This window comes from Hyla sarda, chromosome 3 (assembly GCF_029499605.1).
Source record: "Hyla sarda isolate aHylSar1 chromosome 3, aHylSar1.hap1, whole genome shotgun sequence".
NCBI lineage: Eukaryota > Metazoa > Chordata > Amphibia > Anura > Hylidae > Hyla > Hyla sarda.
This window is the reverse complement of record NC_079191.1, coordinates 16,201,898-16,225,214: the sequence shown is the minus strand read 5'-3', so window position 1 is coordinate 16,225,214 and position 23,317 is coordinate 16,201,898. Positions and strand designations below refer to the sequence as shown.

Below are 23,317 nucleotides of genomic sequence, written 5' to 3'. Positions count from 1 at the left end.
TATAGTAGTTATATTCTTGTATATAGGAAGCAGTATTATAGTAGTTATATTCTTGTATATAGGAAGCAGTATTATAGTAGTTATATTCTTGTATATAGGAGCAGTATTATAGTAGTTATATTCTTGTATATAGGAGGCAGTATTATAGTAGTTATATTCTTGTATATAGGAGCAGTATTATAGTAGTTATATTCTTGTATATAGGAGCAGTATTATAGTAGTTATATTCTTGTGTGTATATAGGAGCAGTATTATAGTAGTTATATTCTTGTATATAGGAGGCAGTATTATAGTAGTTATATTCTTGTATATAGGAAGCAGTATTATAGTAGTTATATTCTTGTATATAGGAAGCAGTATTATAGTAGTTATATTCTTGTATATAGGAAGCAGTATTATAGTAGTTATATTCTTGTATATAGGAGCAGTATTATAGTAGTTATATTCTTGTATATAGGAGGAGTATTATAGTAGTTATATTCTTGTATATAGGAGGCAGTATTATAGTAGTTATATTGTATATAGGGGCAGTATTATAGTAGTTATATTCTTGTATATAGGAGCAGTATTATAGTAGTTATATTCTTGTATATAGAATCAGTATTATAGTAGTTATATTCTTGTATATAGGAGCAGTATTATAGTAGATATATTCTTGTATATAGGAGCAGTATTATAGTAGTTATATTCTTGTATATAGGAGGCAGTATTATAGTAGTTATATTCTTGTATATAGGAGCAGTATTATAGTAGTTATATTCTTGTATATAGAAGCAGTATTATAGTAGATATATTCTTGTATATAGGAGCAGTATTATAGTAGTTATATTCTTGTATATAGGAGCAGTATTATAGTAGTTATATTCTTGTATATAGGAGCAGTATTATAGTAGATATATTCTTGTATATAGGAGCAGTATTATAGTAGATATATTCTTGTATATAGGAGCAGTATTATAGTAGATATATTCTTGTATATAGGAGGCAGTATTATAGTAGTTATATTCTTGTATATAGGAGCAGTATTATAGTAGTTATATTCTTGTATATAGGAGACAGTATTATAGTAGATATATTCTTGTATATAGGAGCAGTATTATAGTAGTTATATTCTTGTATATAGAATCAGTATTATAGTAGTTATATTCTTGTATATAGGAGCAGTATTATAGTAGTTATATTCTTGTATATAGGAGGCAGTATTATAGTAGTTATATTCTTGTATATAGGAGCAGTATTATAGTAGTTATATTCTTGTATATAGGAGCAGTATTATAGTAGTTATATTCTTGTATATAGGAGCAGTATTATAGTAATTATATTCTTGTATATAGGAGCAGTATTATAGTAGTTATATTCTTGTATATAGAATCAGTATTATAGTAGTTATATTCTTGTATATAGGAAGCAGTATAATAGTAGTATTTTTGGTTTAAATAACTTTGTTTCTGTGTCTTGAAAGCTTTGATATTATAGAATAACTTGGTGTTGATCTTTTGTCCTGTAGCTGCAGCTCTATAGCTGAAATCGATCAGTTGTGTTACAAAACAGTCCATGTAGCTGAGGCCTAAGGGGGGGTTTTGTGTATAACGACATAAGGGTTAATCGCTGTCCTAGCTGTAAGATTTGTAGCCTGGTCTCCTTCATCCTCGTGTAATCATTACATGGTGTACGGAATAGGTTAAATGTGCGTTGTCTCCACGTGAACGCATGCCGCCCATGTCCATGTTCTCTCACTAAGGGACAATAACGTTTGCGCTGCCTGTGAGAAAATTGGCTACGGGGCTATTTAGATATTAGTCTCATGCGGAGCTTATAAGAAGAAACTATTGTTGTCCCTGTCACATGAACATACAGTCAGGGTTTGACATGAAAATTGACGACCTCGCTGTGAACCACGAGCCGAGTAAAAGAGGCGATTGGATTTCTGAGAGGTAATAACGACGAAACCATTAAACAAATACATTTGGTGCTTCGTAATAGACTCCACGCCGGAGAAAATGGCCGACCGCGGGTGAATTAATTACTTTTCCCTTCTCGTTTTCTCTCTCGTTTTTCTCTTAATATTTAACTGCGAGGATTCTTGGAGAGGTCTGACGGGAATGAGAAAATCTATTTCTCCATCTGCGCCCAGTTATTGCCTCGGTCAAGACCAACCCCTTGGTAGCTATAAAAGCGTATAATGCAGAGGCTCGGTGAACTTCAGAACACCTTGATTTGTTACGTGAGAGACCATGAACAATGAACGAACGCTGGAGCGGGCGCCGGGAGCTCGTGACGCCAAAGCTCCGCCCCCTCATGACATTACTTCCAGCCCCCTCAATGCAAGTCTATGGGAGGGGGCGTGACGGATGTCACGCCCCCTCCCATAGACTTGCATTGAGGGGGCATGGCGTGACGTCATGAGGAGGCAGGGCTATGGCGTCACGAGCTCCTGGCGCCGTCTCCAGCATTCGGAACAGTTTGTTCCAATCACTGTGTAGCGGAGTACCCCTTTAACCCCTTATGGACTCAGGGCATACCTGTACGTCCTGAGTCCGCTCCAGTTCTATAACGCGGGGCCAAAGCCCGGCACCTAGCAACGGCCAGGAACCGTGGCTAATAGCGTGCGGCACTGATCGCGGTGCCGCACGCTATTAAGGGGGAATTCCAGGGAAAAACTTTTTTTTATATATATCAACTGGATCCAGAAAGTTAAACAGATTTGTAAATTACTTCTATTAAAAAATCTTAATCCTTTCAGTACTTATGAGCTTCTGAAGTTAAGGTTGTTCTTTTCTGTCTAAGTGCTCTCTGATGACACGTGTCTCGGGAAACGCCCAGTTTAGAAGCAAATCCCCATAGCAAACCTCTTCTAAACTGGGCGATTCCTTTGACACATGTCATCAGAGAGCACTTAGACAGAAAAGAACAACCTAAACTTCAGAAGCTCATAAGTACTTAAAGGATTAAGATTTTTTAATAGAAGTAATTTACAAATCTGTTTAACTTTCTGGAACCAATTGATATATTAAAAAAAGTTTTTTCCCTAGATAACCCTTTTAATTAGAGATGAGCGAACTTACAGTAAATTCGATTCGTCACGAACTTCTCGGCTCGGCAGTTGATAACTTTTCCTGCGTAAATTAGTTCAGCTTTCCGGTGCTCCGGTGGGCTGGAAAAGGTGGATACAGTCCTAGGAGACTCTTTCCTAGGAATGTATCCACCTTTTCCAGCCCACCGGAGCACCTGAAGGCTGAACTAATTAACGCAGGAAAAGTTATCAACTGCCGAGCCGAGAAGTTCGTGACGAATCGAATTTACTGTAAGTTCGCTCATCTCTACTATTAACCCTTCAGACGCGGCGTTCAAAATTAAACGCTGCGTCTAAAGTGAAAGTAAAACGTTGCCGGTTAGCTCAGGGGGCTGTTCGGGATTGACGCGGCGAAATCGCGGCATCCCAAACAGCTGTAAGACACGAGGAGGGTCTCCTACCTTGCCTCCTGGTGTCCGATCGCCGAATGACTGCTCAGAGCCTGAGATCCAGGCATGAGCAGTCAAGCGGCAGAATCATTGATCAATGGTTTCCTATGAGAAACTGTTGCTCAATGTAAGAGATCAGGGCATGCAGTTTTATAGCCACTAGAGGGAGCTATAACACTGCAAAAAAAAAGTTATAAAAAAAAAGTGAATAAAGATAATTTAACCCCTTCCCTAATAAAAGTTTGAATCGCCCCCCTTTTCCCATTTAAAAAAAAAAAAAAGTGTAAATAAAAATAAACATATGTGGTATCGCCGCGTGCGGAAATGTCTGACTTCAAAAAAATATATCGTTAACTAAAGCACACAGTCAATGGTGTGCGCGTAAAAAAATTCCAAATTCCAAAATAGCGTATTTTTGGTCACTTTTTATATCATGAAAAAATGAATAAAAAGTGATCAAAAAGTCTGATCAATAAAAAGATGAAACTGCTAAAAACTTCAGATCACGGCGCAAAAAATGAGCCCTCATACCGCCCCATACGCAGAAAAATAAAAAAGTTATAGGGGTCAGAAGATGACAGTTTTAAACGTATTAATTTTCCTGCATGTAGTTATGATTTTTTCCGGAAGTGCGACAAAATGAAATCTATATAAGTAGGGTATCATTATAACCGTATGGACCTACAGAATAATGATAAGGTGTAATTTTTACCGAAATATGCACTGCGTAGAAACGGAAGCCCCCAAAAGTTACAAAACAGCAGTTTTGTTTCAATTTTGTCTCACAATGATTTTTTTTTCTGTTTCGCTGTAGATTTTTGGGTAAAATGATTGATGTCACTGCAAAGTAGAATTGGTGGCGCAAAAAATAAGCCATCATATAGATTTTTAGGTGCAAAATTGAAAGAGTAATGATTTTTTAAAGGCAAGGAGGAAAAAACGAAAATGCAAAAACGGAAAAACCCCGGGTCCTTAAGGGGTTAAAGGCCATTGATTCTTCATTGGCCTTCTGGTAAGAAAGGATGTGTAAAGCAGACCTCATGCCTTCTTTTCCTGGCAGCGTTCACTATATGTCAGTGTTTCACTGCAACTAGGAGTCTTGTTAAAGGGGTACTCCACTGGAAAACTGTTTTTTTTTTTTAAATCAACTGGTGCCAGAAAGTTAAACAGATTTGTAAATTACTTCTATTTAAAAATCTTTACCCTTCCAGTATCTTTTAGCAGCTGTATGCTACAGAGGAAACTCTTTTTTTTTCTTTTTGAATTTCTTTTTTGTCTTGTCCACAGTGCTCTCTGCTGACACCTGATGCCCATATCAGGAACTGTCCAGAGCAGGAGAAAATCCCCATAGCAAACCGTATGCTGCTCTGTACAGTTCCTGACAGGGGCAGAGGTGTCAGCAGAGAGCACTGTGGACAAGATGAAAAAGAAATTCAAAAAGAAAAGAATTTCCTCTGTAGCATACAGCTGCTAAAAAGTACTGAAAAAGTAAAGATTTTTTAATAGAAGTCATTTACAAATCTATTTAACTTTCTGGCACCAGTTGATTTAAAAAAAAATAAAAAGGTTTCATGAAATCTGAGCATTACCAGCGCATTTTGGGTCACACTGTACAGCACAGTGTCAGAAAGCTGGGTTTGTGTCCGAGATCTTGGGTCTTCCAGCAGGACAATGACCCCAAACATACGTCAAAAAGCCCCAGAAATGGATGACAACAAAGCGCTGGAGAGTTCTGAAGGGGCAGCAATGAATCCAGATCTAAATCCCATTGATCACCTGTGGAGAGATCTTAAAATTGGGAAAAGGCGCCTTCCAATAAGAGAGACCGGGAGCAGTTTGTAAAGGAAGAGTCCAACATTCCGTCTGAGAGGTGTAAGGAGCTTATTGATGGTTATAGGAAGCCACTGATTTCAGTTATTTTTTTCCAAAGGGTGTGCAACCAAATATTAAGTTAAGGGTGACAATAATTTTGTCCAGACCATTTTTGGAGTTTGGTGACATTATGTCCAATTTGCTTTTTTTCCTCCCTTTTTTGGTTTAGTTCCAATATACACAAAGGGAATAAACATGTGTATAGCAAAACCTGTGTTACTGCAATCCTTTTCTGTGAGAAATACTTCATTTTCGTCCGCGACTGTATTTGCTGCAGAGTTTTCCTAAAAGCGATTTGTCTCTCTTGTAAAGCGGCATTTCAGAGATGTTAAAATCTCGGGAGAAAAGATCAATGAGGCCTCCAGTGACCGGTGCTCCGCTCAAAATGACAAATGGCTGCGAAGCCAAGAAACAAAGAAGAAAAAGATGCGGGCGACACCCCCTCTCTTAGGATTATGTTTATGGAGAGATGCGGAGGATGCCTCGAAGGCATCATAAACTGTGCGTTCTGAGTTAGCAGCCTCTCTCTATGACTGTAAAATGGCAGCAATTTTAGCTTTTGTTGTAGGTGCCGGCAATTCTTGTTTTTACTATTGTGTGCGAATGTAAAATTCTCATCTTCTGCGCCTCATGCTGTTTTTGTGGTGCTCAGTGGGGTTGTCAACGCAGAAGCCAAAGGGAACGGAGTTGCTCTGCTTGGTCGATACATTGACCCCAGAAAGGGGGATATTTGGATTTACCGTATTTTTCGCCGTATAAGACGCACTTTTTCTTCCCCAAAACTGGGGGGGAAAAGTCGGTGCGTCTTATACGGCGAATACACCCCTATCGCGGCGGTCCCTGCGGCCATCAACGGCCGGGACTCGCGGCTAATACAGGACATCACCGATCGCGGTGATGCCCTGTATTAACCCTTCAGACGCAGCGATCAAAGCTGACCGCCGCGTCTGAAGGGAAAGTGACACTAACCTGGCTGTTTAGTCGGGCTGTTCGGGACCGCCGCGATTTCACCGCGAATAGCCGGGTTAGTGCTTACAGGACACCGGGAGGGACCTTACCTGCCTCCTCGGTGTCTTCTCCGTTCAGGGATCCCCTGTATGGCCGGCGCTCTCCTTCCTCGTCATCACGTCGTCGCGTACGTGCGTCAGCGTGCGTAACGCCGTGATGGCAGCGACGGAGCGCGAGGATACCCGGCCGGCAGCAGAGACGTTCTGGAGCGACGGGGACACGGCGACAGCGATGGAGCGACATCCAGGGCAGCGGTGACGGTCCGGAGCGGCGGGGACACGTGAGTATTACCTCCTATGCAGTGGTCTTCAATCTGTGGACCTCCAGATGTTGCAAAACTACAACTCCCAGCATGCCCGGACAGCCGTTGGCTGTCCGGGCATGCTGGGAGTTGTAGTTTTGCAACATCTGGAGGTCCGCAGGTTGAAGACCACTATTGGGTTCAAAAGCTTTATTTTTTTTTATTTTGTACCTATAAATTGGGTGCGTCTTTTACGCCAGTGCTTCCTATAGGGCAAAAAATACGGTACGTGACAAGTTGTATAAAGCTTATTGGATCCCACCCAGGAACTTAATAATGTGTATGAGATTTCTGGGCCAGGATCTTGAAATTGCACCTGCATATTCATAACTAGCAGCTTGTTTGCAAGTATACAGTGGGGATCAAAAGTTTGGACACCCCAGGTAAAAATGTGTATTAATGTGCATAAAGAAGCCAAGGAAAGATGGAAAAATCTCCAAAAGGCATCAAATTACAGATTAGACATTCTTATAATATGTCAACAAAAGTTACATTTTATTTCCATCATTTACACTTTCAAAATAACAGAAAACAAAAAAATGGCGTCTGCATAAGTTTGGGCACCCTGCAGAATTTATAGCATGCACTGCCCCCTTTGCAAAGCTGAGACCTGCCAGTGTCATGGATTGTTCTCAATCATCATCTGGGAAGACCAGGTGATGTCAATCTCAAAGGTTTTAAATGCCCAGACTCATCTGACCTTGCCCCAACAATCAGCACCATGGGTTCTTCTAAGCAGTTGTCTAGAAATCTGAAACTGAAAATAGTTGACGCTCACAAAGCTGGAGAAGGCGATAAGAAGAGAGCAAAACATTTTCAGATATCAATATCCTCTGTTCGGAATGTAATTAAGAAATGGCAGTCATCAGGAACAGTGGAGGTTAAAGCAAGATCTGGAAGACCAAGAAAAATACCAGACAGAACAGCTCGCAGGATTGTGAGAAAAACTATTCAAAACCCACGTTTGACTGCACAATCCCTCCAGAAAGATCTGGCAGACACTGGAGTTGTGGGACACTATTCCACTATAAAGAGATACTTGTACAAATATGATCTTCATGGAAGAGTCATCAGAAGAAAACCTCTTCTACGTCCTCACCACAAAAATCAGTGTTTGAACTTTTTAAATGAACATATAGACAAGCTTGATGCATTTTGGAAACAAGTTCTGTGGACCGATGAGGTTAAATTTGAACTTTTTGGCCGGAATGAGCAAAGGTACGTTTGGAGAAGAAGGGGAACAGAATTTAATGAAAAGAACCTCTGTCCAACTGTTAAGCATGGGGGTGGATCAATCATGCTTTGGGGTTGTATTGCAGCCAGTAGCACAGGGAACATCTCACGAGTAGAAGGAAAAATGGATTCAATAAAATCTCAGCAAATTTTGGATGCTAACTTGATGCCATCTGTGAAAAAGCTGAAGTTAAAGAGAGGATGGCTTCTACAAATGGATAATGATCCTAAACACACCTCGAAATCCACGGGGGATTACATCAAGAGGCATAAACGGAAGGTTTTGCCATGGCCTTCACAATCTCCTGACCTCAACATAATTGAAAATCTATGAATAGACCTTAAAAGAGCAGTGCGTGACAGACAGCCCAGAAATCTCAAAGAACTGGAAGACTTTTGTAAGGATGGATGGGCAAAGATACCTCAAACAAGAATTGAAAAACTCTTGGCTGGCTACAAAAAGCGTTTACAAGCTGTGATACTTGCCAAAGGGGTCAGTACAAGATATTAACTCTGCAGGGTGTCCAAACTTTTGACCCCACTGTATATGTGTATATGTATGTATATATATATATATATGTGTGTGTTTTTTTCCAGGATAACACCTTTAAAAGTGTCTCTTGGTATCTACTGCTGGGACTGTAAAGCATACTTTACATTACAAAAGGTTATTTACATTTTCTATAGTTTTGTGACAAGGTGATTTACTGAGCCCCTGAGATACCCCCTTATGATGCACAGCTATTTCTCATTCATTCAATTTCAGAGGTGGAACCAGAGCTGGGCTCTTTTACAGCAGTACTCACATAGGTACTTCCTCCCTTACTTTTCTGGCTAATCACAGCCCAATCCTCTGCTATGCCATGGCATAGTCACAATCTACAATCTGTATTGCAGCTTCACCAACACTGTGTGAATCTCATGAGATTTGTTTTGGTCTTATTCATTAAATCTGGCTGTTAGATTTATTCTGGATCCTGATTCAAAAGTGCCCTGATTTCCCACACAAAGTATGTACAAGGGTAGGGACTCCTATCAACAGCAGAAGTCCCTGTCCCCGTACAGTACAATGAGTGGCGGGAACACAATTGAAATGCCCGGTGTAGAGCTCATCTCGAAAAATGTAGTGGGTGTCCTCAGAGAGGCATACAACATGGCTGTTTACCTCTGGACCGCTCAGCTAGGACTCTAGATTTTGACAAGAGTCCCTTCTATATGAATGAATTGCCTTAAAGGGGTACTGCCGTGGAAAACTTTTTTTCTTTAAATCAACTGGTACCAGAAAGTTAAAGAGATTTGTAAATTACTTCTATTAAAAAATCTTAATCCTTCCAGTACTTATTAGCGGCTGTATACTACAGAGGAAATGCTTTTCTTTTTGGATTTCTCTTCTGTCATGAGCACAGTGCTCTCTGCTGACCTCTGCTGTCCATTTTAGAAACTGTCCAGAGCAGGAGAAAATCCCGATAGCAAACATATGCTGCTCTGGTCAGTTCCTAAAATGGACAGAGATGTCAGCAGAGAGCACTGTGTTCCAAAAAGAAAAGAATTTCCTCTGTAGTATTCAGCAGCTAATAAGTACTGGAAGGATTAAGATTTTTTTATAGAAGTAATTTACAAATCTGTTTAACTTTCTGGCACCAGTTGATTTAAAAAAATAAAGTTTTCCACCGGAGTACCCCTTTAATCACGACTAGAGATGAGCGAACAGTAAATTCGATTCGTCACGAACTTCTCGGCTCGGCAGTTGATGACTTTTCCTGCGTAAATTAGTTCAGCCTTCAGGTGCTCCGGTGGGCTGAAAAAGGTGGATACTGTCCTAGGAAAGCACCTGAAAGCTGAACTACCGTATATACTCGAGTATAAGCCGACCCGAGTATAAGCCGAGACCCCTAATTTCAACCCAAAATCCCAGGAAAAGTTATTGACTCGAGTATAAGCCTAGGGTGGGAAATACCTCATCCCCCCCCTGTCATCATCCAGACCCGTCATTAACATCCTCATCATCATCATCCCCTTGTCATCATCCCACACATCCCCCTTCATCATCCCCTTATCATCCCACACATCCCCCCTTCATCATCCCCTTGTCATCATCCCACACATCCCCCCTTCATCATCCCCTTATCATCCCGCACATCCCCCCTTCATCATCCCCTTATCATCCCGCACATCCCCCCTTCATCATCCCCTTATCATCCCACACATCCCCCCTTGGTCATCCCCTTATCATCCCACACATCCCCCCTTCATCATCCCCTTGTAATCATCCCACACCCCCCCCCTTCATCATCCCCTTGTAATCATCCCACACCCCCCCCTTCATCATCCCCACCCCCCTTCATCATCCCCACACCCCCCCCTTCATCATCCTCTTCTCATCATTCGCCCTCAGTGGTCTTCAACCTGCGGACCTCCAGAGGTTTCAAAACTACAACTCCCAGCAAGCCCGGGCAGCCATCGGCTGTCCGGGCTTGCTGGGAGTTGTAGTTTTGAAACCTCCGGAGGTCCGCAGGTTGAAGACCACTGCGGCCTTCAACATCATCCAGCCCCCTCTCACCCCCTTTAGTTCTGAGTACTCACCTCCGCTCGGCGCTGGTCCGGTCCTGCAGGGCTGTCCGGTGAGGAGGTGGTCCGGTGAGGAGGTGGTCCGGGCTGCTATCTTCACCGGGGGCGCCTCTTCTCCGCGCTTCCGGCCCGGAATAGAGGCGTTGCCTTGACAATGACGCAGAATTACGTTGGCAATGAACGCACCTCTGCGTCGTTGTCACGGCAACGTGACTATTCTGAGGCCGGGCCCGAAGCGCTTAGAAGAGGCCTCCCCGGTGAAGATAGCAGCCCGGAACACTATCCCACCGGACCACCTCCTCACCGGACAGCCCTGCAGGACCGGACCAGCGCCGAGCGGAGGTGAGTACTCAGAACTAAAGGGGGTGAGAGGGGGCTGGATGATGTTGAAGGCCGCAGTGGTCTTCAACCTGCGGACCTCCGGAGGTTTCAAAACTACAACTCCCAGCAAGCCCGGACAGCCGATGGCTGCCCGGGCTTGCTGGGAGTTGTAGTTTTGAAACCTCTGGAGGTCCGCAGGTTGAAGACCACTGCGGGTGGGGGAGTTCACTCGAGTATAAGCCGTATATACTCGGCTTATACTCGAGTATATACGGTAATTTATGCAGGAAAAGTCATCAACTGCCGAGCTGAGAAGTTCGTGACGAATTGAATTTACTGTAAGTTCGCTCATCTCTAATCACGACTATGGCAGAACAGCCGTATCGTGGAGATACAAGTATCTGGTTTATGCTAATGAAGAAGTCCATTGATGCAAAACAGTTCATCTAATTGGACGCAACAAACTGGTTACATCTTCTGCCTCACCGAAAATGATTGTCTTGTGACAACCTGATCTATAGTCCTCCAGTACATAGGAAGTCATTGTGTATGAGAGAAATACCTCTTGGATCATCATTACAGGCCTTCTTAAAGGGGTACGCCGGTGGAAAACATTTATTTTTTTTTTTTTTTTAAACGAACTGATGCCAGAAAGTTAAACAGATTTGTAAATGACTTCTATTAAAAAATCTTTACCCTTCCAGTACTTATTAGCAGCTGTGTGCTACAGAGGAAATTCTTTTCTTTTTGAATTTCTTTTTTGTCTTGTCCACAGTGCTCTCTGCTGACACCTGATGCCCGTATCAGGAACTGTCCAGAGCAGCGTAGATTTGCTATGGGGATTTTCTCCTGCTCTCGACAGTTGCTGATACGGGCATCAGGTGTCAGCAGAGAGCTCTGTGGACAAGACAAAAAAGAAATTCAAAAAGAAAAGAATTTACTCTAATAAGTATTGGAAGGGTAAAGATTTTTTAATAGAAGTAATTTACAAATCTGTTTTAACTTTCTGGCCCCAGTTGATTTAAAAAAAGAAAAAAAAAAAAGTTTTCCACCGGAGTACCCCTTTAAGTATCCCACCGACCTGTGGCATTTTGCTCTGGTTCTTCATCAGGAAATGCTTCTCTGTACTGCGGTCCATGCTGGGACCTGTAGCTTTGCAACATCTGGAGGGCCACAGTTTAAAGGGGTACTCTGGCGCTAAGACATCTCATCCCCTATCCAAAGGATAGGGGATAAGATGCCTGATCGCGGGGGTCCCGCCGCTGGGGGGATCTTCCACGCCACACTCCATTAGAATCAGCTCCCAGAGCGCGCTCGCTCCGAGTCTGATTACTGCCGATCACGTGGACGGAGCATAGTGACGTCATGGCTCCGCCCTCCCATGTGACATCACGCTCCGCCCCCTCAATGCAAGCCTATGGGAGGGGGCGTGACAGCTGTCACGCCCCCTCCATAGGCTTGCATTGAGGGGGCGGAGCGTGACATCACGCCCCCTCCATAAGCTTGCATTGAGGGGGGCAGAGCCGTGATGTCACTATGCGCCGTCCCCGTGATCGCCAGTATTCAGACCCGGAGCGAGCACGCTCCGGGGGCTGATTCTAACAGGGTGCGTCGTGGAAGATCACGGGGTCCCCAGCAGCGGGACCCCCGCGATCAGGCATCTTATCCCTTATCCTTTGGATAGGGGATAAGATGTCTTAGTGCCGGAGTACCCCTTTAAGGCCACTGTTATAGAGGGAGTTAGGCCTTGTTTTGGACTTTTCTTCAATCAAAGAGTAGAGAGCCCATTGCACACATCATTGCTGGTTCTGTAGGACCTGGTTGATCCATATATTTGGATTTATCTGCTTGAGGTTTATGACTGATCATCTTGAAGACTTCCATTACTATTCAGAGTTTGCGTCTTGTTTCTACAATCCAATTCTCCACCCGTGACCTGACTTGGCAGGAAATAGTGGGTCACCCGTATATAGGAATTACATGACTCTCTATCCTAAGGGTCTAAACGTGTTTCATAAAAATGAGATTTCACTCTCTTGCCTTGAGCCACAAGTAGTTTACGTTTGGGTCATGACAGGATACAAGCTTTAAATTAGTGTACACCCGTAGCACGCTGGTTCAATTTCCTCCTATTAAAGGGGTACTCCACTGGAAAACATTTTCTTTTAAATCAACTGGTGTCAGAAAGTTATACAGATTTGTAATTTACTTCTATAAAAAAAAAAAAAATATTAATCCTTCCTGTACTTATCAGCTGCTGTATACTACACAGGAAGTTCTTTTCTTTTTGAATTTCCTTTCTGTCTGACCACAGTGCTCTCTGCTGACACCTCTGACCATTTTAGGAACTGTCCAGAGTAGGAGAAAATCACCATAATAAACCTCTCCTGCTCCGGACAGTTCCTGAAATGGACAGAGGTGTCAGCAGAGAGCGCTGTGGTCAGACAGAAAGGAAATTAAAAAAGAAAAGAACTTCCTGTGGAGCATATAGCATCTGAAAAGTACTGGAAGGGTTAAGATTTTTTAATAGAGGTAATTTACAAATCTGCTTAACTTTCTGATTCCAGTTGATTTAAAAGAAAATATTTTCCAGTGGAGTACCCCTTTAAATGTATTGCTGGGAAAACAATGACAAGTTAGCGAGAATTACCAGGAGATACAATAATTTGATATTTATTTGGCCAGTAATACATATGATCAGCATTGAATCTGGCCTACGTGTTTCGGGAAATTAAATGGGTTGTGTAAACATGACGCCCCCCTCCGTTTCAGAATGCAGCAGCCTTGGCATTAGTTGGGTGACTATGTAGTACATAGCCACAAGAGCCGAGGGACCCCTCTATGATGTCCATGCACCCAAACTTGTTCACATGGGACAAAACCTCTTTAAAAGGGGTACTCCGCTGCCCAGCGTTTGGAATAAACTGTTCTGAACGCTGGAGCCGGGAGCTTGTGACGTCATAGCCCCGCCCCCTCATGTCATCACACCCCACCCCCTCAATGCACGTCTATGGGAGGGGGCGTGACAGCTGTCCAGAGCAGGAGAAAATCCCCATAGCAAACATATGCTGCTGTTCTGGAAAGTTCCTAAAATGGACAGCAGAGGTCAGCAGAGAGCACTGTGCTCGTGACAGAAGAGAAATCCAAAAAGAAAGCATTTCCTCTGTAGTATACAGCCGCTAATAAGTACTGGAAGGATTAAGATTTTTTAATAGAAGTAATTTACAAATCTGTTTAACTTTCTGGAGCCAGTTGATTTAAAAAAAAAATGTTTACCACGGGTGTACCCCTTTAAGGCGTACCTGTCATATCATAAAAAAAAAATAATGTTTATATATGTTACTCACTAGGTCATGCAGATGCTTTACATGTCTTTTTTTATGTGTCTAGCATCTGTATTTGGCTCATCAAATCCCTCTGTTCTGCTGTTCACTCATTCTGACATCCAGTGCTCAGGAAGAGGCATGTCCGAGGCAAGCACTGAGCCCGCCCTCACTCAACATGCATGAATTTCCTCCCTGAGTCTGCTGTGCTGTGCTGAGTATTTTCATCCAATCACTGCAGGCTGCTCTGTACCTCCCTCCTCTCTGTTTTCATGCTGAGCACAGAGAAGTCCTAGACCTTTACACCTCTTTGTTTCATGCCAGAAGTCCAGGAAGATGCGATACAGATGGTATTATTAGAGAATAATTCAGAGGTTCTTGTGTATGCCTTGTGCTTACCTGTTTTAGCTGATGTGGCAGGCATGGGGTTTTCATACTGATTTCAGTGATGGAATTGCAATGGTTTCTCAATGCTGCCTACATTTCCTATGAATCTTATGGCTTTGCAGAGAGAAGAGGTGGAGTCTCAACACTAAACCTGGTCATCTAACAAAGCATTGTTCTATTCAAAGTGCGTTTATTAGAGAAATATTACCATGACGAGAATTTACTCAAAATTGAGGTGTTTTATTAGGATTTTAACCCCTTTGTGACACATGACTGTCATGGTCCGTCATGGTGCCACTCAGGGTGTATGGGTGGGCTCTTGACTCGAACCCGCTCCATACCTGGCGACCCTCTGCTGATTTCAGTATCTGGGGGCCACAACTAATAGCCAACATGCAGCAGTCGTCGCAGCCGGCTATTAACCCTTTTAGATTGAGGTTGTAAAAGCTTGCAGTGGCTTCTAAGGGGACTTTTAAACTGTCCCTGGTAGTCTAGTGGATCACCCCCACACACACACAGACATTTTCACTGTAGATTTGGTAGTAAAATGATTGATGTTATTACAAAGTACAATTAGTGTTGCCAAAAACAAGTCCTTGTATGGGTCTATAGGGGGGGGGGGGGAAATTAAGCGTGTTATGGCTATTAGAAAGTAAGGAGGAAAAAGTGCAAAAATGGTAGGATCTGATAGGTGATGAAGTCAGCTGACCACTTCTTCTGACCCATTAAACACTGTGATTTTCCGTGGGTCAGACTGGTGATCACATAACCCAGTTACAGTAATGAATCGCATGTTTGCAGCTGTGGTGGAATAAAACAGATGGTTGTGTAGGACTAGTTATTGTGAGTGTGTATGATATGGGCAAAAAAATAACCCTGGAATGCTTCCTCAACTTCCTGAACCCGTAAAACAACCTCACGTAGCTCCGCATCCTGGATCCTACCAAAGACATTTACAGATCTCAACTTCTTGGACCCATATCAAACAACTCCACTAAACTCCACTTCCTGGACCACTTTGAGTGTAAAAGAGCAGCAGAAAACGCTAGCAGAATGCTTGGATGTATATGGAGAGGTATAAGCAGTAGAAAGAGAGAAGTGCTCCTGGATGCATAGGGAGAGGTATAAGCTGTAGAAAGAGAGAAGTGCTCATGGATGTATAGGGAGAGGTATAAGCTGTAGAAAGAGAGAAGTGCTCATGGATGTATAGGGAGATGTATAAGCAGTAGAAAGAGAGAAGTGCTCCTGGATGCATAGGGAGAGGTATAAGCTGTAGAAAGAGAGAAGTGCTCATGGGTGTATAGGCAGAGGTATAAGCAGTAGAAAGAGAGAAGTGCTCCTGGATGCATAGGGAGAGGTATAAGCTGTAGAAAGAGGGAAGTGTTCATGGATGTATAGGGAGAGGTATAAGCTGTAGAAAGAGAGAAGTGCTCCTGGATGCATAGGGAGAGGTATAAGCTGTAGAAAGAGAGAAGTGGTCATGGATGTATAGAGAGAGGTATAAGCAGTAGAAAGAGAGAAGTGCTCATGGGTGTATAGGGAGAGGTATAAGCAGTAGAAAGAGAAGTGCTCATGGATGTATAGGGAGAGGTATAAGCAGTAGAAAGAGAGAAGTGCTCATGGGTGTATAGGGAGAGGTATAAGCAGTAGAAAGAGAGAAGTGCTCATGCCGCTGTACATCACACTGGTGAGACCTCACTTGGAAAATTGTGCCCAGTACTGGAGACTGTGGCTGACATTTATCATTGTCTTTTGACTGTTTTTTGTGTCTACAAAAGGCTCAAAAAAAAAAAAAAAAAAAGCAGTGTTTATTTGTGCCATTTTTGCGCCTTTTGGTTTACACATTTCTGCTGATTTTGAGTTGCAATCCACTGATTTTGGCAATACACATGATATGGAAGGGTTTTATGAACTGCGCCTTTTTGTGAAAAGGCGCAAAAAAGGCGCAAAGCCACTGAAAAGTCTCTAAAACTACACCAGCCCAGACTCAGCTTAGCCTTTTGGTGTATGTGAAGAGAGAAATTTCAGAAATTGTGACCTACGCAAAATTTATCTAATGCTCTGTGACCATTTAATAAATTTGGCGCTCCTACACATTACCAGCACACACAAAAAAAAGGAGTAGAAAAATGCTTCACTTACACCTACAATGATAAATGCTTCACTTACACCTACAATGATAAATGCTTCACTTACACCTACAATGATAAATGCTTCACTTACACCTACAATGATAAATGCTTCACTTACACCTACAATGTTAAATGCTTCACTTACTCCTACAATGATAAATGCTTCACTTACACCTACAATGATAAATGCTTCACTTACACCTACAATGTTAAATGCTTCACTTACTCCTACAATGATAAATGCTTCACTTACACCTACAATGTTAAATGCTTCACTTACACCTACAATGATAAATGCCGGCCCGTATCTCCAAAAGGATATAGATACTCTAGAGAGAGTTCAGAGAAGATGCTAAACTAGTACATGGATTGCAGGATAAAACTTACCAGAAAAGATTAAAGGACCTTAACATGTATAGAAGAAAGAAGAGACAGAGTGGATATGATAGAGACTTTTATATACATAAAGGGAATCAACACGGTAAAGGAGGAGAGAAGATTTAAAAGAAGAAAAACTACCACAAGAGGACATCGTTTTAAATTAGAGGGACAAAGGTTTCTGCAGTAATATCAGGAAGTATTACTTTACTGAGAGAGTAGTGGATGCATGGAATAGCCTTCCTGCAGAAGTGGTCGCTGCAAATACAGTGAAGGAGTTTAAACATCTATGGCAGTGGTCTTCAACCTGCGGACCTCCAGATGTTGCAAAACTACAACTCCCAGCATGCCCGGACAGCCGTTGGCTGTCCGGGCATGCTGGGAGTAGTAGTTTTGCAACATCTGGAGATCCGCAGGTTGAAGATCACTGATCTATGGGATAAGCATAAGGCTATCCTTCATATAAGATAGGGCCAGGGACTATTCATAGGATCCAGATTATTGGGCAGACTAGATGGGCCAAATGGTTCTTATCTGCCGACACATTCTATGTTTCTATATTATTGGGGTTAACTACATTCACACTTACATTTGTAGGTTCTGAGTGGGGATTTGCTCCGGTACATTATTTTTATGAACTATGGTAAAGGACAGAATTCTTGGAGAACAGTGATGGTGTAATGTATTGTCGGAGACATCCAGGGGCTCTTCAGATCCCCTCACTTTGTCCCTCGGTTAGATTACTGTCCTTTTGTAAGAAGACGGTAATGAGCTCCGGCTCTCCACATCCCAGAGCTTCGCTCTCTTCGCCATTAGTTCCTCTTAGATCCTATTGTGCCGACCAGGTGTTCAAAGCCTCGCTCCCCATTTACGGAGAGTGCTGCCGTTCGCCATAAGTGCCTCCTTCGAGTAGTTCTGCGACTTAAAAGAGAGGAAGCGCCTACAGTGTCTGCAGCCTAATGGTTCATCCCTCTCATGTTCTGAAAGCAACAGAATTACGGGACTTTCTTAGGCTAAATCTGCTCTCGATATCCAAGTTTGATTAGTGGAAACTTGGCTTGTTGTTTACAACTTTGCATTTCTCTATAATAGCAAGAAAAATAGTACCTCTACAATAAACGGGGCAGTCACCCCCAAATAATGCACTTCAGCATGTCTTCAGATGTTACAAAAGCAGTCCAGGACTATTTTTCTTATATGGTGCCGCACAGGCTGTTATAGAATAATGTAGAGGATCTTTTGTTTGCCTCTTTTAGCTACTTGTGTAGAGGTAGAAAAAGGAAGACCACAGGACTGCGCCTCGTGCGTTACTCCAAAATAGAGAGGAGATTCCCTATAAGGGGGAGAATGCAGGCTCTCTCGGGATAAAGATGTTGGATGTGGATCCTTTGCAGCCCAGAAGGTCCGAGGGAACAGCCAGCAGGTGCCCTGTAGGAATGAACAATAAGGAAGAAGTCCAGCAAACTCACCGCATCCTAAGACCACATGTTGAAGAGACCGACAGAGGGTGCCGGGGAAGGCCGGAAGAAGTGCACCTGCACGAAACTTATCGGTTTCTAAATTTGCCAGTTTGTAGCCTCCTGCCGGAAGAGGTGCTCCTGCACGACACTTAGCGGTTTATAAACTTACCGCTTTGTAGACTCCGGCTGGAAGAAGTGCACCTGCACGAAACTTACCGATTTGTAGCCTCCAGCCGGAAGAAGTGCACCTGCACGAAACTTACCGGTTTGTAAACGTAGCAGTTTGTAGCCTCCGGCCGGAAGAAGTGCACCTGCACGAGACTTACCGGTTTGTGAACTTACCGGTTTGTAGCCTCCAGCCGGAGGAAGTGCACCTGCACGAAAATTACCGGTTTGTAAACGTAGCAGTTTGTAGCCACCGGCCGGAAGAAGTGCACCTGCACGAAACTTACCGGTTTGTAAACTTACCAGTTTGTAGCCTCCAGCCGGAAGAAGTGCACCTGCATGAAACTTACCGGTTTGTAAACGTAGCAGTTTGTAGCCTCCGGCCGGAAGAAGTGCACCTGCACGAGACTTACCGGTTTGTGAACTTACCGGTTTGTAGCCTCCAGCCGGAAGAAGTGCACCTGCACGAAACTTACCGGTTTGTAAACGTAGCAGTTTGTAGCCTCCGGCCGGAAGAAGTGCACCTGCACGAGACTTACCGGTTTGTGAACTTACCGGTTTGTAGCCTCCAGCCGGAAGAAGTGCACCTGCACGAAACTTACCGGTTTGTAAACGTAGCAGTTTGTAGCCACCGGCCGGAAGAAGTGCACCTGCACGAGACTTACCGGTTTATAAACTTACCAGTTTGTAGCCTCCGACCGGAAGAAGTGCACCTGCACGAAACTTACCAGTTTGTAAATTTACCGGTTTGTACCCTCCAGCCGGAAGAAGTGCACCTGCATGAAACTTACCGGTTTCTAGACTCCAGTCTCCTCTCCGGCACCCTCCATCGGACTCTTCAACGTGTGGTCTTAGGATGCGGTGAGTTTGCTGCACTTCTTCTTTATTGTTCATTCAGCGACTGTCTCTTTTCCATTCACCACTGTGTTACCACTATATATATATGTGTGTATATATATATATATATATATATATATATATATATGTATATACACACACTGTTATTTATCGGACTCCCCATGTTTTTCACGGTAGCGTAGTTAGGTATAATTTTGCCTCCACATTTTCTGTTTCTCGTTTATTCTTCCATTGCCCTGTAGGAATACTGAAATGAGGGAGTGGAGAAAAGGCCTTGGCAACGCCGCCCAGGTGTCCAATGAAAACAGCACGAAAAGGTCACAGAGGTGAAGCAAACAGCAACTTTATCAATGTACGACAATAACGCATTTCGGGGTTATACACCCCTTCTTCAGATTGACAATGTACATACAGATATACAGACAAGCAGGGTATTTATATATGTGGGGATTGCTAACACAATGGAGGTGGGATCAACGGTAAAGGTCATGAGCAATTAAATTGGCACCATAAAACATAATAAACATGTACAATTATACAAACACAGGTAGCCATAAAAATATAGCTTCAAATGAAAGGCAGAATCCATAAGTTACAGCATAAATAATGCTCAAACAATGAATGAGTTGTGTACGGTGCATATGAGAAAGAGGCTTGAGCAGCAGAAATCGCGCAGCTTCTGCGCTCCACCGGAGACTCTGTGTATTTCTGTATGTTCATTGTCAATCTGAAGAAGGGTGTATAACCCCGAAACACGTTATTGCCTTTACATAGGTAAAGTTGCTGTTTACTTCACCTGTGACCTTGTCGTGCTGTTTCCATTGGACACCTGAGCGCCTGTTGCCAAGGCCTTTTCTTTACTCCCTCATCTTTTAGCGTAAATTTTTAGCCACATTAATTGCTAGATCAGAACATAACATAAGTTTTTTCTCATGCTGCCTACATTTCCCATGAGTCTTCATGCTTTGCAGAGAGAGCGGGTGGAGTCTCAACGCCGCATGCAATTCACCTAATGAAACCAACTTAAAGGGGTACTACGCCTCTCATCGTTTGGAACAAACGCTAGAGCCGGGAGCTCGTGACGTCATAGCCCCGCCCCCTCATGATGTCACGCCCAGCCCCCTCAATGCAATTCTATGGGAGGGGGCGTGACGCAGTCACGCCCCCTCTCATAGAATTGCATTGAGGGGCGGGCGCGACGTCATGAGGGGGCGGGGCTATGACGTCTCGAGCTCCCTGCTCTAGCGTTCGGAGTACCCCTTTAATAATCTAAGGATGGTTGGTAAGTGAACATGATATGGGCAATAGAAAACAAAGTGCTTCTTTAACCCACAAATATTAGGTAGCCCTCATTCTCATCTAGTTTTTTTTTTTTTTTTTGTTGAAACACCCATAAATTTTAAAGGGAATGTGTTAGCTTTATATTGTGCTCTAGCTTCAAGGAGGCACTGTCAAGCTGCTGCATGCTTGCCTCTTCTACCGACATTTCATACATTGCCCTTTCTTTCACCACTTTGGCTGTGCCTTGACAGGGGTGTGGAAATTTTATTAAAAAACTACTTATCCACAGGACTCAAACGGAGCAAAATCTACTTGTCCCTCATGACGATCCACTTGTCCGGGCCAATTTTCGCTTTTACGCTCTCGTTTTTTTTTCCTCCTCACCCTATAATAGCCATAACTACCTACTATAATGATACCTTCTCATTTTTCAATAACATATTCTCTGAACCAAAAAAATATATATATAATTGGTGAAGTGACATTGAAAAAGTAAAAGATAATTTAGCAAATTTGGTGTGTTTTTCATTTCTACGCCATTTACCTTGTGGTTGAGCTAACATGTTGTTTTGATACTTTAGGTCGTCCTGATTGCAGCGATACCAGATTTCTATAGTTTCCGTCTTGTTTTACTAATTTTAAAAAAAAATCTGAACGTTTTCGAAATTTTTTTCATTGACATTTTCTGACCCCTGTAGCTTTTTTTTTCCTGCATACCAGGCTGTGTGAGGGCAATTTTTTTTTTTTGTATCGGTACCATTTTGGTATTGATCTGACTTTTTAATCACTTTTAACTTTTTTTCTGGGATATTATAAAAATTGCAGTTCTGTAGTTTGGTATTTTTTTTTACAAATTTACGTCATTTACCGTATGGGATATATAATGTTATATTTTAATAGTTACGCACGCAGCGATACCAAATATGTTTATTTTTATTATGTTTATATGTTATATAGGAGAAGGTGGTGATTTGAACTTTTAATATGGAAGGGGTTAATGTGTGTCTTTTAAACTTTTATTAAAACATTTTTTTTTATATTTTTTTTTTTTACGCTTTTAGTCCCTTGGGGGACTTTTAGGAGGAATCACTAGATTCCTCATACAGATCAATAGAGTTCTATTGAACTCCATTGATCTGTGTGTGCTGTGATCCATTGATAGAGTCTAGTCAGCCAGGATCTATCAATGATAGAGCCACAGACACCAGGGAACAAAAGTAAGCCCTCCGGCTACCTCTATAGTGGATCGATTTCCCATCCCTCCCCCCCCGTGCGATCACGCTGCGGGAGGGACGATCCACCCCAACAGGGAGCATTCACATGTCCCTATAGATGCCGCTGTCAGCTTTAACAGCGGCAATCTAAAGGCTTAATAGCCAGCCACGGCGATCGTGATTGCCGCATGCTGGCTATTAGCGGTGGCCCCCAGCTACTGAAATCAGCCGGGGGCTGCAGAGTACGGAACGGGCTGGAGTCGGGAGCCTGCTCCATACACCTCTTTGTGCTTGCCCGAAGCAGGGCTAAGGACCTGGAAAATTTACCTGCCGACGCCCGGAACTGCATGTCCCGCACGTTGGGCGATAGGAATACCACATCCCTGCTTGAACTTGGTTACATATCGGGCGTTGGTCTGTTTGGTGGAACTCAACCATAAGAAAGCATGCCCTTCCTTGCTGCGGGGAACAGGGTCACCTCTGCTTGACATATGACTCAATCCTGTATAAAATTCCTAGGAGTATCCTCCTCTTGACCACTTCCACCATTGTGTCCCAGATATTAAAGGGGTACTCCGGTGGAAAACTTTATTTTTTATTTTTATTTTTTTTAATCAACTGGTGCCAGAAAGTTAAACAGATTTGTAAATTACTTCTATTAAAAAATCTTAATGCTTCCAGTACTTATTAGCAGCTGTATACTACAGAGGAAATTCTTTTCTTTTTGGAACACAGTGCTCTCTGCTGACATCACGAGCACAGTGCTCTCTGCTGACATCATGACCACAGTGCTCTCTGCTAAAATCTCTGTCCATTTTAGGAACTGTCCAGAGCAGCATATGTTTGCTATGGGGATTTTCTCCTACACTGGACCGTTCCTAAAATGGACAGAGATGTCAGCAGAGAGCACTGTGCTCGTGATGTCAGCAGAGAGCACTATGTTCCAAAAAAAAAAAAATTTCCTCTGTAGTATTCCGCAGCTAATAAGTACTGGAAGGATTAAGATTTTTTTTATAGAAGTAATTTACAAATCTGTTTAACTTTCTGGCACCAGTTGATTTAAAAAAAAAAAAAAAAAAAAGTTTTCCACCGGAGTACCCCTTTAACATTGATATTGATGTCTTACAGAATGAAGAACGCTTAGCACATTAATAATTATTTTCCTTCCCCTGGTTTTCAGAGATATTCCGATGCCGTTGGTGAGCTCGGGGGTGGAGCACGGAAACCTGCGAGAGTTGGCGTTGGCCCGGATGAAAGATTTGGGCACAGAGGTAAGATTACGGTTCTGTCTGTACTTTATGATGGGAAAGGCGCCAGTTACCAGGTGGACAGGAGGTCCGATACTTCATCGCTT

At 42.8% G+C, this 23,317-nt stretch overlaps 1 protein-coding gene and 1 long non-coding RNA gene across 3 annotated transcripts in view; one reads left to right on the top strand and one right to left on the bottom strand.

The window, feature by feature from the left end:
* Positions 1-18,776, bottom strand: part of LOC130361160 (uncharacterized) — a 40,744-nt gene extending 21,968 nt beyond the window's left edge. Inside the window, exons 1-3 of one of the 2 annotated variants that reach the window (XR_008890890.1) lie at positions 18,709-18,776; positions 17,575-18,413; positions 7,450-7,536 (exon numbers count right to left, since the gene is read on the bottom strand). This is a non-coding gene — a long non-coding RNA (uncharacterized LOC130361160). Of the gene's footprint in view, positions 1-7,449; positions 7,537-17,574; positions 18,414-18,708 lie in introns of those variants that run through there. The other variant, XR_008890889.1, reaches the window with a different exon arrangement.
* The window catches only part of ELP3 (elongator acetyltransferase complex subunit 3), a 178,721-nt gene that overhangs the window by 117,243 nt on the left and 38,161 nt on the right, over positions 1-23,317 (top strand). The window contains exon 11 of the mRNA XM_056563812.1: positions 23,144-23,234. Coding sequence (XP_056419787.1) covers positions 23,144-23,234 — 91 coding nt within the window. The remainder of the gene's footprint in view (positions 1-23,143; positions 23,235-23,317) is intronic.